This window comes from Martes martes, assembly GCF_963455335.1.
Source record: "Martes martes genome assembly, chromosome: 14".
Classification (NCBI taxonomy): domain Eukaryota; kingdom Metazoa; phylum Chordata; class Mammalia; order Carnivora; family Mustelidae; genus Martes; species Martes martes.
Genome location: NC_137902.1, coordinates 34814697 through 34829133, shown reverse-complemented (window position 1 = coordinate 34829133; position 14437 = coordinate 34814697). Strand labels below are relative to the sequence as shown.

Sequence of the window (14437 nt, the reverse complement as noted above, 5' to 3'; positions counted from 1 at the left end):
GTTTGCTGGTAAGATTTGTAGGAATAGTGGAGAACTCTAGAAAACATGCCTAATCTAGAGGGGGCAGCCGGTAGTCAGTGTCAGCCAATTGTTGCCATATGGGAAAGAAGGTCCAAATGTTTATAGATCACATTTTTCAAAAGAATTCAGAAATCTGAATTTTATATGAAATTATTTAATTTTTTAAAAGACTTTATTTATTTATTTGATAGAAGACACAGTGAGAGAGGGAACACAAGCAGGGGGAGTAGGAGAGGGAGAAGCAGGCTTCCTGCTGAGCAGGAAGCCCAATGCCAGGCTCAATCCCAGGACCCCGGGATCATGACCTGAACCGAAGGCAGATGCTTAACGACTGAGCCACCCAGGCATCCCTGAAATTATTTAATTTTTAAATGTTGGCAACAAATCCAAATTGGGAGGGAAGACAAAGAGGAAAAATGAAAGAGAAACATGAGTAGGCCAAGCAGAGCAATGATACAACCCAGGGTTTGCCAGTTTGTCACTCTTGCTTTATGCAGACTTGTTGATTTTTCCTAACACTTCGGGAGATGTTTAAACACTTACTTTAAGGTATATTCAGAACTTTATCATATGCAGCCAGAATTTCCATTCCCCTGCCAGTTCTTTAAATCTATTCATAAAGTTTTTATTTGAGCACCTAACATGTGCTAAGTTATCATTACATCTTACTTAAAATGAAATATGTTAATAATTAATTACATAAAACAGATATAACTTCCATAATGGTCCAAATGACTCAAATACATACTTAATTTCAGCTATTTTTAAAAAAATATGATAAAAAAATTTTTAAAAAAGATTAAAAAAAATGATCAAACACAAAGAATTCTTTTTAGAAGCCGACCAGAGCACTACCATTCTTAAGAGGTCAATGGGAAAGTTTCAGAACATAAGGCATCCCTGGATTTAAAAGTAACACTTCTAAAAGAATCCAAGGGCAGCCAACCTGAAAATCTTCCAATTGGAGGTAATTTTGACCTCTGAACGGCTTCTATCCCAATAGAGGTCATCTATGACACCAAGCAGTACCCAAGTTCATACTAATGCCAAAAGGGGGGGAAAATGGTGGGAATCTTGTCATCTGACTGGGTGGGAAGTCACTAAACAATTCAATCTGGCTCAGGTTACCAATTGCTCGTGATTACATTTTAATATAAGTTTGTTAAACAATATACATTGTATCCTGCTTCCCACATGAGACAACATAGCTTTCGTCACTTTTTCCCTCTTATTTTTCCCCCCAGCCTTCCTCTGTACTTGCCTCTCTCCCAGTCTACAGTTTTTGTACATTTAAGGTATGCCTACTTCTGTTTCCACCATTTCTTCTGCTCTTCATCAGGATCGGACTTTTCAAAAAGTTAAACGTCTTTGCTATCTCAGAGATTCTTCACACCCCTTACACTCCCATCCCAAGGCCCATGCCGTCCCACCCCCCCCCCGCCCCCCCAGCCCCATTCTAGAACCTGGACTCTTCCCAACGCTCCATCCCTTATCATCTTGGCCTAAAATGCCCTTCAAGTCTCCTGCCCGGCTGCGTACCTTCCCCTACCCACGTTCTTCCCCAGGCTGGCAGCCTCAGCCATTCCAGAAATTGACAAAGAAGTTGCAAAGGGAGTGCCACTTCTCAGCACAGTAGGTCTCCGTGAGCTTCGCGTTCTCGCCCAACCCGTCCGGATCGGGCCGCGTCCCCAGGGGTTGCTCCTCTTCTGGATCCGAGGTCGCCTTCCTCTTGCCGGCTTTGGTCTTCTCAGAGGGCTTCCCTCTGGGAGACTTGCTCGCGGGAAGTCTGGACCCTCCTGCGGGACCGGGAGCGGGCTCCCGGAGCCGCCCCCGGCTCCTTGCTGGGGGCTCGGGATCCCGGGGGGAGACTGCCGCGGTGGGGCGCACGGGTGAGGACCCGTGGGGCACCAGGCGCAGCTGGGCGCCGTGGCCCTTCTTGCCAGCGCACAGGCGAGCCTTGAGCGGAGCCGGGTCCTGGCACGGCCGCCGCTTCTTGCGCAGCCCGCCCAGCACCTGCTTCCAGTAGTGGGGGCCGCGGGCGGCGTAGGCGGCGCAGCGCTCGGGCTCCCCGCGGTAGGCGCACTGCTGGAGCGCCCCGGCAGGGTCCCGGCAGCTCAGCGCCAGCTCGCTCCCCGCCGCGGGCCCTGGGGCGCGCGGCAGGAGCTGCCAGCTGCACGTGTGCCTCTCGGGGCTGACGAAGCGGCCGGAAGAGCCGCCCGTGGGACCCGAGGCCAGCTCTGCCGCGCTGCCAGCCGCCCCCTTGGCTCTCCGGGCGGCCACGAGGAGGCAGCCACCCAGCAGCAGCAGCAGCAGCGGCCTCAGAGCACTCATGGTCCGCGCTCAGGTCGGGTCTTCCGGACGCCTGGGCGATTCAGTGGTGGCTGGGCTGGCTGGGCCACATCCCTCGGACCTGGGGACAGAGGCAGAGACTGCTGCTGCAAATGCGTCTTCCCACACCGTCTACCTTTCCCACACGCTGGTTTCCAGTGGGCAGCAGCAGCCTGAGAAGAAACTCTGAGAAAACCGCTTACTGTCTAAATAATCGTTTATTATCTTTTTGAAACCCGGTGCAAAGACGAAAACAAAGCGAGGCTTGAAAATTGCCACCTTCACCCCCTCCCTTCCTCTCCCTCCAATAAACTACAAAATCATTTCAGGTTGTTTTTTGGAAACATGCATTTTTACTGCACTCTGAACTTACCGAGTTCTAGGAGAGGTGGTGGAGTCCTAGCAGGGTAGAGGGAATGACTGCATGAGAGATTAGTCCGTTTTTGCCGGCTCCCAGTGAATGAACGTGTTATGAATGGGACAGGAGGGGCCTCCCCCACTCTGCCCCTCCCAGACTTGTCTCCCACTGAGAGATTTCCCACCGCCACCACACGCATACACACACGCCCCAAATGTGTGAGAGAAGTGACACTGTGACATGAAATATAAATCTTGTGTTTGGCTTCCAGTGTTTAAAAGAATCACGCAGATTTTAACAGGTCATTCTTTTCTTTCCAGTTACATATTTAATCATACAAACATGAAGTTAAACAGAAAGATCTAAGTTTTTAAGAGTTAAACAAAAAATTTCATATTAGAAACAAAACAACTGTCAATATTCTCAGCCAGGCACTACACTCTCTTCATATCATTCTGAGTTCTGTGTTCTCAGCCAGCATGTTGATAGTCTTTCTTATCCTAATAATGTAATTTTAATCCTAATAACTGCTAACTACTAATAAAAATATGCCCTCATTTGTTAACATACTATAGTGTCCCTCAGTTCATCCAGGGGTGGGCATTTGGGTTTCGGATTATTTTAAGATATTACAAATCAATTATAAACCGCCTGCAAAAATTAGAAGTTTAAAAAATAATTTATTTAGATTATAGTTACAAGGTAACATTACCAATTCAAGCCATGTAATCTTTAAGAGTTACTGTGTTCTTGAATCTTAAGAATTTTATATTTAAGCAAAGCATAAAATATTCCATCATCTTTTTAAAAAATGTTCTCAGTAACAAATGTTTTTTCATTTAAGAGTTTTTATACTGCTTTACAATTGTTTTATACATGTGAGTAATTTCCTAAACTAATTACCCAAGATGTCCAGAAGTCTCGTTATATATTTCCTAATGTTTTCTTGCAGACTGTGTTTTCTATTACTGAACTCACTTTTAATATTGTATTTGAACAGTTACAATTTGAGTACTACTATAAAAACCAAAATATTTCAGAATTAGAAGAATGTATTTAAATATATATTAGCATATATTAAATATATAGTAGTGTATATTGACCTAAGAAAGGAAATTATACTACTCTTGTGAGATTAGAAAGATTAAATGACTTACCAAGGTCACACATCATTTAGTGATAAAGCCATATGCCACCTGACTTTCAGTTATCAATAATCTTTACATTTCAGGGATGCCTGGGTCGCTCAGTGGGTTAAGCGTCTGCCTCTGGCTTAGGTCATAATATCAGGGTCTGGGATGGAACCCTGCATTGGGCTCCCTGCTTAGCAGGGAGTCTGCTTCTCCCTCTCTCCGATCAAGCACTCTCTCTCTCTCTCTCTCTTTGTTTCTCGCTCTCTCTATATCTCTCAAATAGATAAACAAAATCTTAAAAAAAAACTTTACATTTCAGCTTTGTATTATTACATTGCTATCATTTTCAAATGATATGTTTTTGTTACATCAAATTGATTTATAATGAAAAGCAATTAGTACGTATTAGGTTAATAAATAGTAATGTAAGTTTCATAAACAAGGGTAGTTCACTAATGTTCTTCAAAGATGCAAACCTTCTCCTTCCCAGAAAACTGTATCTGTGGGAGTAAAGCACTGATGAGGAGAGTTAGGGGCTTTCGTCTGCTGCTTTGGCTTTACGGTTATAGCTGCCCAACTGAATTGGAAGAGTTTTCCAGCTAAAGAGTGACATCTTGTGACATTGCATGTTAATTACAATGAAAAAGTTCTTGATCTGGAAAGTCAGCATCATTAACAGGGAAATTACAGAGACCCAGTTTTCTGTCAGAAACATTGTTTCTGAGGAAAAGGGACACACAGATGTGCTTTGCCACATCAGAAAGTGGTATGTCTTACCACAAGGTACATTTTATTTTAAGATTTTACTTATTTTGAGAAAGAGCTTGCAAGTGCAATCCAGGGTGGAGGGCAGGGACAGAGGGAGAGAGAGAATACCAAGAAGACTTTCTGCTGAGCACAGAGCCCAACGCGGGCTCAATCTCACCACCCTGAGATCGTGACCTGAGCTGAAACCAAGAGTCCAGCGCTCAACCCATGGAGCCACCAAGGCATACTCCTCCAAGTTACTTTTTGAAAACTGTGGTAAAAAATATATATCACAAATTTGCCATTTTAACCATTCTTCCATGTACAGTTCAGTGGCATAAGTACATTCACACTGCTGTGCAACTATTACCACCATCCAGCTCCAGAACATCTTTTATCTTCCAAATGTAGCCGTTAAACAGTAACTCCTCATGCCTGCCTTCCTCCACCTCCTGGTAACCATCATTCAACATTCTGTTTCTGTGAATTTAACTGCTCTAGGCACCTCACAGAAGTGGAATCATATAGTTTTTGTCCCTTTATGACCAGCTTATTTCACTCAGCATAATGTCTTCAAGGTTATTGCATGTTGTAATGTTTGTCAGAATTACCTTCCTATTTAAGGCTGAGTAGTATTCCACTGTATGTATACATCACATGTTGTTTCTCTGTTAATCTATCAATGGGCTCTCCAGTTGCTTCTGACTTTTGGCTCTTGTGAATAATGCTGCTCTGAATATGGCTGTACCAAAACCCGTTTGAGTTCCTGCTTTCAATTCTTTTAGGTATTTACACAGAGTGGAATTAATGGTTCATATGGTAATTTTCTTTTTAACTTTTTCAAGTAAGGATTTTATTTATTTTTTTAAGACAGAGTGCACACAAGAGAGCGAGAGCAAGTGAGTGAGAGAGCAAGCATGGGGGTAGAGGGGCAGAGGCAGAGAGAGAAGCAGACTCCCTGCTAAACAAGGAGTCTGATGCTGTGGGGCTAGATCCCCCAACCCTGAGATCATGACCTTAGCTGAAGGCAGATGCTTAACTGACTGAGCCACCCAGGAGCCCCTATTTTTAACTTTTTGAGGAACCCCTATACTGTTTCCATAATGGCTGCACCATTTTACCTTCCTGCCAACAGCGCACAAGTGTCGCAATTTCTCCAGATCCTTGCCAATACTTGTTACTGTTTGTTTACTTGCTTGCTTGCTTGGTTTTGTTTTCATAATAGCCATCCTGATGGCTGTAACCTGATGTCTCATTGTGGGTTTCATTGGCATTTCTCTAATGATTACTGATGTTGAGCATGTTTTTTTATCTGCTTATAGTCATTTTTAAAGATTTATTTTATTTTATTTATTTGACAGAGAGAGATCACAAGTAAGCAGAGAGGCAGGCAAAGAGAGAGAGGGAGGGAAGCAGGCTTCCTGCTGAGCAGAGAGCCCGATATGGGACTCGATCCCAGGACCCCGAGATCATGACCCGAGCCGAAGGCAGCGGCTTAACCCACTGAGCCACCCAGGCGCCCCATGCTTATAGTCATTTTTATCTCTTCTTTGTAATATGTCTGTTGAAGTCCTTTGCCCATTTTTTTTTTTTTTTTTTTTTTTTATTTGACAGAGAGAGAAATCACAAGTAGGCAGAGAGGCAGGCAGATAGGAAGGGAGAAGCAGGCTCCCCGCTGAGCAGAGAGCCCGACGCGGGGCTCGATCCCAGGACCCTGGGATCATGACCTGAGCCGAAGGCAGAGGCTCAACCCACTGAGCCACCCAGGCGCCCCCCTTTGCCCATTTTTCAATCAGGTTGTTTTATTTTTGTTTTTGTTGAGTTATAGGAGTTCATGTATATTCTAGATATTAATCCCTTTAAATTTTTTTTTAAAGACTTCATTTTTAAGTAATCTCTACAGCCAACATGGGACTCAAACTCCCAACCCTGAGACCAAGAGTTGTATGCTCTACCGAGTCAGGTAAGCGTCCCTAAATATTAACCTCTTATGGATATATGATTTGCAATATTTTCTCCTATTCTGTAGGTTGTCTTTCATTCTGTTGACAGTGTCCCTTGATATATAAGAGTTTTAAATTTTGATGTAGTCCAAGGTGAGACATTTTAAAAAATATTATGATGTGAGATATGTAAGAAAGCATGAAATAAATATTTCAATATTAACTTAAAAAATAATCCTGGGATGCCTGGGTTAAGCGTCTGCCTTCGGCTCAGGTCATGATCCCAGAGTCTTGGGATTGAGTCCTGCATTGGGCTTCCTGCTCATTGGGGAGCCTGCTTCTCCCTCTGCCTGCTGGTCCCCCTGCTTGTGCTTACTCACTCTCTCACTCTCGCTCTCTCTCTGACAAATAAATAAAGAAAATCTTTTAAAAGAACTCAAAAAATGTTTTAAAAAAAATCTCGTTTGCACCAACGATCCAACAGGTCTGTTTGGATTCATACCATATGCTACCTAATAGTTTACAATGAGGTGAATTTCTTGATAATTTCAGTGATTAATTTCTTAGTCCTGCCCTGTGAATAATAGGGAGGAAATATATTACCATAACAACTATGTTGCACCTCCTTCCCTTCTTCTAGAGAAGGTTAGCTGCAGCACCTGACCCACAAACTTCTATGATGAATAGGCCTCCTGCCTCTTGGTCTTTCTTTCTTTCCCTTTCTTTCTTCCTTCCTTTCTTTCCTTTCTTTCTATCTCTGCACCCAGTGTGGAGTTTGAACTCACTCTGAGATCGAGAGTTGCATGCTCTACTGACTGAGCCACCCAGCTGCCCCAGGTTTCTTAAGACTACATAATTCTTTCTGCATATAATAATCAGCTTTGCGTAGTTCAAGAGTCAAATTTTCCTTGTTTCATCAGTATTTGCCTAATTGTGCAAATTATAATGTAAGCTTTTTAGGCAAGGATAACTTTTTTAGTTCTTTTGTAACTAAAAGAACTCTTTTAGTTCTTTTTTAGTTCTTTTGTACCTAATATAATGCTCAAGGCAAAAAGCTGGTTGCTTGAACTCTCGAACACTGCTGGTAGGAGCGTAAAGTGGTGCAATCACTTTAGGAAACTGTTTGACATTCTCTTACAGACTTACATACACTGTGATCCAACCATCCTTCTTCTAGGTATTTACCCAATGCAAATGAAAACTTATGATAATAGCCAGACAGGTAAAAGAATATTTATAGCACTTTATTCATTGTAATAGCCCCAAAGTGGAAACAACCTAATTATCCATCAACAAGTGGGTGGATAAACAAATTGTAATAAAAATATGTTTTTTACTTAGCAATAAAAAGGAATGAACTGCTACAGCATGCAAGAGTGTGAATTAATTTCAAAACCACAGTGTTGCTCAAATGAAGCCAGGCACAAAAGAGCCCATAATGCATGACTTAATCTATATGAAGTTCTAGAGCAAATGAAACTAATCAACGGTGGAAAAAAATTAGGATAGAGGTGCCCCTGAGGGATGAGTGCTGCCTTGTGTTACCCAGGAAGGGATATAAAGGAACTTTCTAGGGGTTATATACATCTATATATTATATATCTATATTCTAAATTTTCTGTATATTTAATTTTGATAGAGGTTTAGTTTACACCTAAGATTTATACATTTTATCATATGTCAATTTTACCTAAAAAAGAAGCCAAATAAATAATTATTCAACCCAAGTTAATGATATCAATGTTGAGTGTTTAGGGCTGAAGTGTATTGATGCTTGCAACTTGTTTTTAAATGTATAAAAAATCTGGACAATATGAACAGAGGGAAATAAGTAGTAGCTATGTTATAAAGCTAATAGAGTAAAATATTAATTGTAGAATCTAGGTCATTGGCATACGGGTGTTCACTGCATAATTTTTTCAACTCTTTTGTATTTTTGAAATATTTTACAATAAATGTAAAGCATAGAAAATAACAAACAATTTTAAAAATTATATTCCTACAATTAAGAATTAACATATATTAAAATCTTGTTATATTTGTGTTCCACATTTTTTTAAGGAAAAAATGTCACATAACTTTTCCATTTTCATTACTCCTATCAAATCCCATTTTCCTCCTGCCCCACTCCCAGCCAGGATAACCTGCATTTTATCATAAGTTTGGGGCTTATTCTTTCAATACACTTGTATTTTTAGTTTGGTTTATGCACATATATGTAAAGCTCATGTCAAACATACTCATTGCAGGGGCACTTGTCTGGGTTCAGTCTGTAGAGTGTGCAAACTCTTGATCTTGGGGTTGTAAGTTCAAGCCCCACATTGGGTGTGGAGATTGCTTAAAAACAAAATCTTTAAAAAAAGTATACTCATTTAACTTCATTTATAATAATGTAAAATTGGAAAAACCTAAGTATCAGTCAGTAAAGAATGAATAAATTATGGATTTTCATATAATGGACTAGATCTTGGAAACATAATGTTAATTAATTAACTATGAGCTTATAAATGATACTTTTTGTTCTTTTTTTTTTAAGATTTTATTTATTCATTTGACAGAGATCACAAGTAGGCAGAGAGAGGCAGGCAGAGAGAGAGAGAGAAGCAGGCTCCCCACTGAGCAGAGAGCCCAATGTGGGGCTTGATCCCAGGACCCTGGGATCCTGACCTGAGCCAAAGGCAGAGGCTTTAACCCACTGAGCCACTCAGGCACCCCAACTTTTTTTTTTTTTTAAGATTTTATTTATTTATTTGACAGACAGATCACAAGTAGGCAGAGAGGCAGGCAGAGAGAGAAGGGAGGAAGCAGGCTCCCTGCTGAGCAGAGAGCCCGATGCCGGGCTCGATCCCAGGATGCTGGGATCATGACCTGAGCCGAAGGCAGCGGCTTTAACCCACTGTGCCACCCAGGCACCCCGGCACCCCAACTTTTTGTTCTTTATGGATACTCATATATTAGCAAAATGATAAAAACATGGGACAGGAAGCATACACACAAACTTGATAAGTTATATCTGGGAAGGTAGGGAGGAGAATGGTATTATGGCATTTTGCACCATATACATTAAGGAAAATTTGAAACAAAAAGAACTTTAGTCAAACTCTCTTCCTCCTCCAGCTTTATTGGATAGTTTAAAATTACATTTCTATTTTCTAGGACTTCAGTTGCTTTTTTCCATCTGACTTTTAAAAACTGAAACACAGTTGTCTAAGTGATATAGTATACAAAAATAACAGCTTGGTTTCCGTGAAAATGTATTTCTCTGCAATTCCTGAATAACTCCAACTTATGCTAACTCTGAGCATAAATGTTTACTCTGGGTTTTAGATATAGTCTTTGAAAAAATGTGTTCTAAACCTTTGCCATCACCTTATGAATATCCAGCCTAATACTGTGATGAAGTTGTTCCTGTTTAAGACTTTATTCTGATTTTTCTCACACAGCCATTAACACACATTTGTATTTTTATTTTGTTTACTCCTACTCAACTGTATGTTCTATGTAGGGCCTGATACAGATGTTACTTGATATTATTTAATAGCTACCGAGGTCAGACAATCCAAGGCCATTGTTATGCTAAAGTTAAAGTTATTTATGAAAACTCATAGATACTCCAGAATTGGTTTTACTTCCTACATGGGAACATATCCAAGAAACCAAAAACAGGCTTACTGGTCTGACTCAACTCTTCCCATTCATCAATCCCTATTCACCAGTGGGGTGGAGAGGGGTTCTTTAACAAAGAATTATACATAACACCTCTAGCAAACTAAACATAAACTTTTTTGTTTGTTTGTTTGTTTGTTTTTGGTAGTTAAATGCAGAAGTTGGTTTTTTCTCCATCCTTTCTCTCCTTTTACATGGCAAGTAAAACTCACTGGTCTGGGAGTAGACTCTGCCAACCTTTGGCCAGTGAAGAGGATTCAGAGAAAATAGTATGACCATCAATCAGAAAAAGGAGAAGCAACAAAGGAAAATAATTAAGCTGTGGCTTCAGTCGTTCATTCCCGTGCAAGGTCCCCTCACTTGCCACAGTGGTCACAGTCGACTTCACTTGTTCTCCTGCAGTTGATGGCTATGTAATCAGTCTCACCACACCTATCACACTCACTTTGGGGCAGTCTTTTTGAATGTGTCCAAACTGTCCACAAGAATAGCACTTCTGCTCATCCTTATGGTCACAGTAATGAGCCAGATGGCCTGGTCTGCTATAGCTGTAGCAGAATTGCTCTCTCTCTCAGGATTCTGGCAGTCCTTGTTTATGTGGCCACATCTACTGCTATTACAGCTGACGTCCTCTTGAAGACCACAATTATCTGCAAGATAACCAGACTCACCACAGTGATAACAGGTGTCTGGAAGAGATAAGGAACCAAACTGGAAACCTCTACCAAGGTTTCCACCTCTGCCATGGCTTCTTATTCCAAGACCACAGCCTCCACCAGTACGGTATTCCTGGGCCTCATAATCAGATCGTCCACATTGGAAACACTCATTACTGCTCATGGCTGCAGTTAGATCTTCAGTGTCTGAGCAGGGCTGCAGTGGTGGACACTCAGACACAGGGCCAGGAAGGCCTGCCATTGATTTTTTTGAAACTACTTTTCTGGTGATAAAGTATAATAGCTAATATTTATTTAGCAGTTAGTATCTTTTAAGTTTATCATATCTTGCTCATTTAAGCCTTACCATCACTTTACAGAGTACAGGTTCGTAATCCATTATTTACAATTCTGAAACTGGAAAGGGCCTAAAAACCATATTTAAAAAAAAATTCATTTGGCAGCAAACCTGACCTGAACTGGCTTGCAACTATTTACAGTCTTTGATTTATTCCTCTTAGTATGGCTGGCTATTCATACCTTTTGCTGCATAGCTATAAATGTATTTGATTATAGGATGCTGCCCTAGAAGCTGTTGGGGTATGATGTAATACAAGGTATATGCACTGGATTACTAAATCCAATCAAAACCTAAAATCGAAATCTAAAAAAATTCTAAATTCAGAAAACCACCTGGCAGGCATTTCAAATATGCATTGTGGACCAATTGATAATCATCACCATTTTACAGATGAGACACAGAAGTTAAGTCACTCACTCAAGGTCATATAGTTAACCAAAGAAAAATCAATGTAGTTAATAGTATTTTTGCATGCTTATTGTGACAGTCACTTGGTTAAATGCCTTTAATTCATTATATCATTTAATACTCACTATCACAATAGGAGGTCCTATTATTTTATTTTATTTTTTAAGATTTTATTTATTTGACACATAGAGAGAGAGAGAGATCACAAGCAGGCAGAGAGGCAGGCAGAGAGAGAGGGGAAGCAGGCTCCCCACCAAGCAGAGAGCTTGATTCAGGACTCCATCCGAGGACCTTTTGAGATCATGACCTGAGCCGAAAGCAGAGGCTTAACCCACTGAGCCACCCAGGTGCCCCAGGAGGTGCTATTATTATCCCCATTTCACAGATGAAGGAACTGAAGCTTAGAAGGGTACAACTCCCTTAACAGCTGTGTAAAGTGTGGCGCAGAAGGTTTAAAAACAAGATAGCCTGACATCAATGTATTTGATTATTACACTATCCCTTGCAAACCTATGATACTAGCCATTTCCTGTCATCTAAATGTCATTTTGAACTATATATCTACTTACCTCTGAATATTAAAGAGAAAGATTTTTTTTTAAAGATTTTATTTATTTACTTGACAGAGAGAGATCACAAGTAGGCAGAGAGGCAGGCAGAGAGAAGAGGGAAGCAGGCTCCCCACTAAGCAGAGAGCCCAATGCCGGCTCGATCCTAGGACCCTGAGATCATGACCTGAGCTGAAGGCAGAGGCTTTAACCCACTGAGCCACCCAGGCGCTCCAAAGAGAAAGATTTTTAATCATTTTAATCAGATCATTTTATTCACATGTTAAAGCTCTCCTACGACTTCCTACTGCGTCTAGAGTAAAATCTGAATTCCTTACAATGGCCTTTATCTTCTAGTTCATCTCCCCACACAGCAGACTTCCCTTAGGCTTTTACACTTCCTCTACCTGGAATTCTCCCCAGATCTTCACACAGCTGGCTCCCACCTGTCTTTCAGGCCTCAGGTTAAGTGCCTCCTTGGTTTTTCCCTAATTACCCAGTCTAGAGTCTCTAATCATCCTATTTATCCCATCATTCTGCTTTACATGAAATATAAACATGACATTTTCTTGTTTACCTGTTTACTCTTTTTCCTTCCATTAGGATGTAAGTTCTACCAAATGAGTACCCTGAAGCTCCAATCGTTAGTAGAATTCAGCAAATGGTAGGTATTAATTTTGGTTGAATAAATGAATGTAGTACACAATCAGTTAAGTAGTACCTGCTTTTTCATTTCATTGGTGGGGAATATATTGAGAAGGTGGGTGTGAGAAGACTGTGAAATGTGAAGATACTTGAACATCATCTTAATTGGATTTTGTCTAACAGTACAAACACTGCCTAGTGAAGTGTTGGACAGAGTGGGTGCCAAATAAATATTTACTGAATGAATGAACAACAGTAAATATTACTAACTTGGATCGTGGGCAAATTAAACTTTCTGAAAAAAAGAAAAACTTTCTGAGCTTAGCTTCCTCACCTCTAAATTAAAGATTAATAGGGTGCCTGGATTGCTCTGTTGATAGGGCATGTGACTCTTGATCTTGGGGTTGTGAGTTTGAGCCCCATGTTGGGTGAAGAGATTACTTAAATATAAAATCTCAAAAAAAAATTGAAGGTTAAAACTTACTTTACCGGTCGGCCTAGGAATTATAGGAGATAAATTGTGCCAAATGCTTACCACATAGCAGGAACTTAAGTTTCTTTTCCCTTACATTTATATACTACTTTATGGTTTACAAAGCTCTTGTAAGCTTTCCTAGATACATGACATCATTTTATTCCCATAACCTTCTATAGTACTTCTCACTAGCCTCATTTTATAGATGAAAAGCAGACTCAGGGGTTGAGACATAGACTCTTCAGGTAATGAGAAGCCAGTGGGCAAATTTTATATGCAGAGTCACATGATAAAAGCAGTGGTTTTGTGTATGTGTTTTAAAGATTTTATTTATTAAAAAAAAAAAATAAAGATTTTATTTATTTGTTAGACAGAGAGAGAGCACAAGCAGGGAGAGCGGCAGACAGGGAGAGAAGCAGGCTCTCAGCTGAACAGGAGCCCGAGGTGGGGCTCAATCCCAGGACGCTGGGGTCATGACCCCAGCAGAAGGCAGCCACTTAACCAGGCGCCCCCAAAGCAGTTTTTTTTTTTTTTTTTTTTTTTTTTAAATACGGATCTGTTAGCGGCATCAAGATGGACTTGACTTTAGAAGCTGGAGAAACAATACCTTAGCTACTATCATAAAAATCAAGTTTAAGATGGTAAGGACTTGCACTAAGTGACGGAAGAATGTTTAAAAGACGAATGAGTTAAGCAACTCGATAGCCAGATAAGCCAAAAAAAAAAAAAAAAAAAGTGGTGGGGGGCCGGTAATTTTTACGCGGGACTGAGAAATTCATCGTTTTTTTTTTATCTACAACATAGACAGCTGAGAAAACAAACTGGGTTTGGCAAAATAGCTGGCAGACCTTCCCTACGATAGCTATGCGGAACTTCTGGCGAATATGGCTAACATTGGAGCCGTGTCCTAAGTGCCCCAGCAGATCTTCCCTGCTTTCACCCCTCCCACTGGCATCTCCCCCCTCGAATAGAGCACCTAAGGTCTTCGGGATCGTGTTTTCTCTAGCAGTCTGGTTGGATAAGGACCAGGGAAGTAAGGAATTAGATACCAAGTTTTTGAATTTCCAGAGCCTTGGCTAAATCGCCTTGTTTTCCTTCTCTAGGAAATAAGGGTACCCTTATTTATCCTTCCTGCCTCGTTAACGACA

General features: G+C 40.8%; 1 protein-coding gene across 1 annotated transcript; it reads right to left on the bottom strand.

Moving 5' to 3' along the window:
- Nucleotides 1–1596: 1596 nt before the first annotated feature.
- On the bottom strand, nt 1597–2352 carry FGFBP3 (fibroblast growth factor binding protein 3; the record flags this gene model as incomplete). The annotated part of the gene is made up of 1 exon (XM_080823651.1): nt 1597–2352. The coding sequence occupies one exon, from the start codon at nt 2350–2352 to the stop codon at nt 1597–1599; it is 756 nt and encodes a 251-aa protein (XP_080679777.1).
- Nucleotides 2353–14437: the final 12085 nt, after the last annotated feature.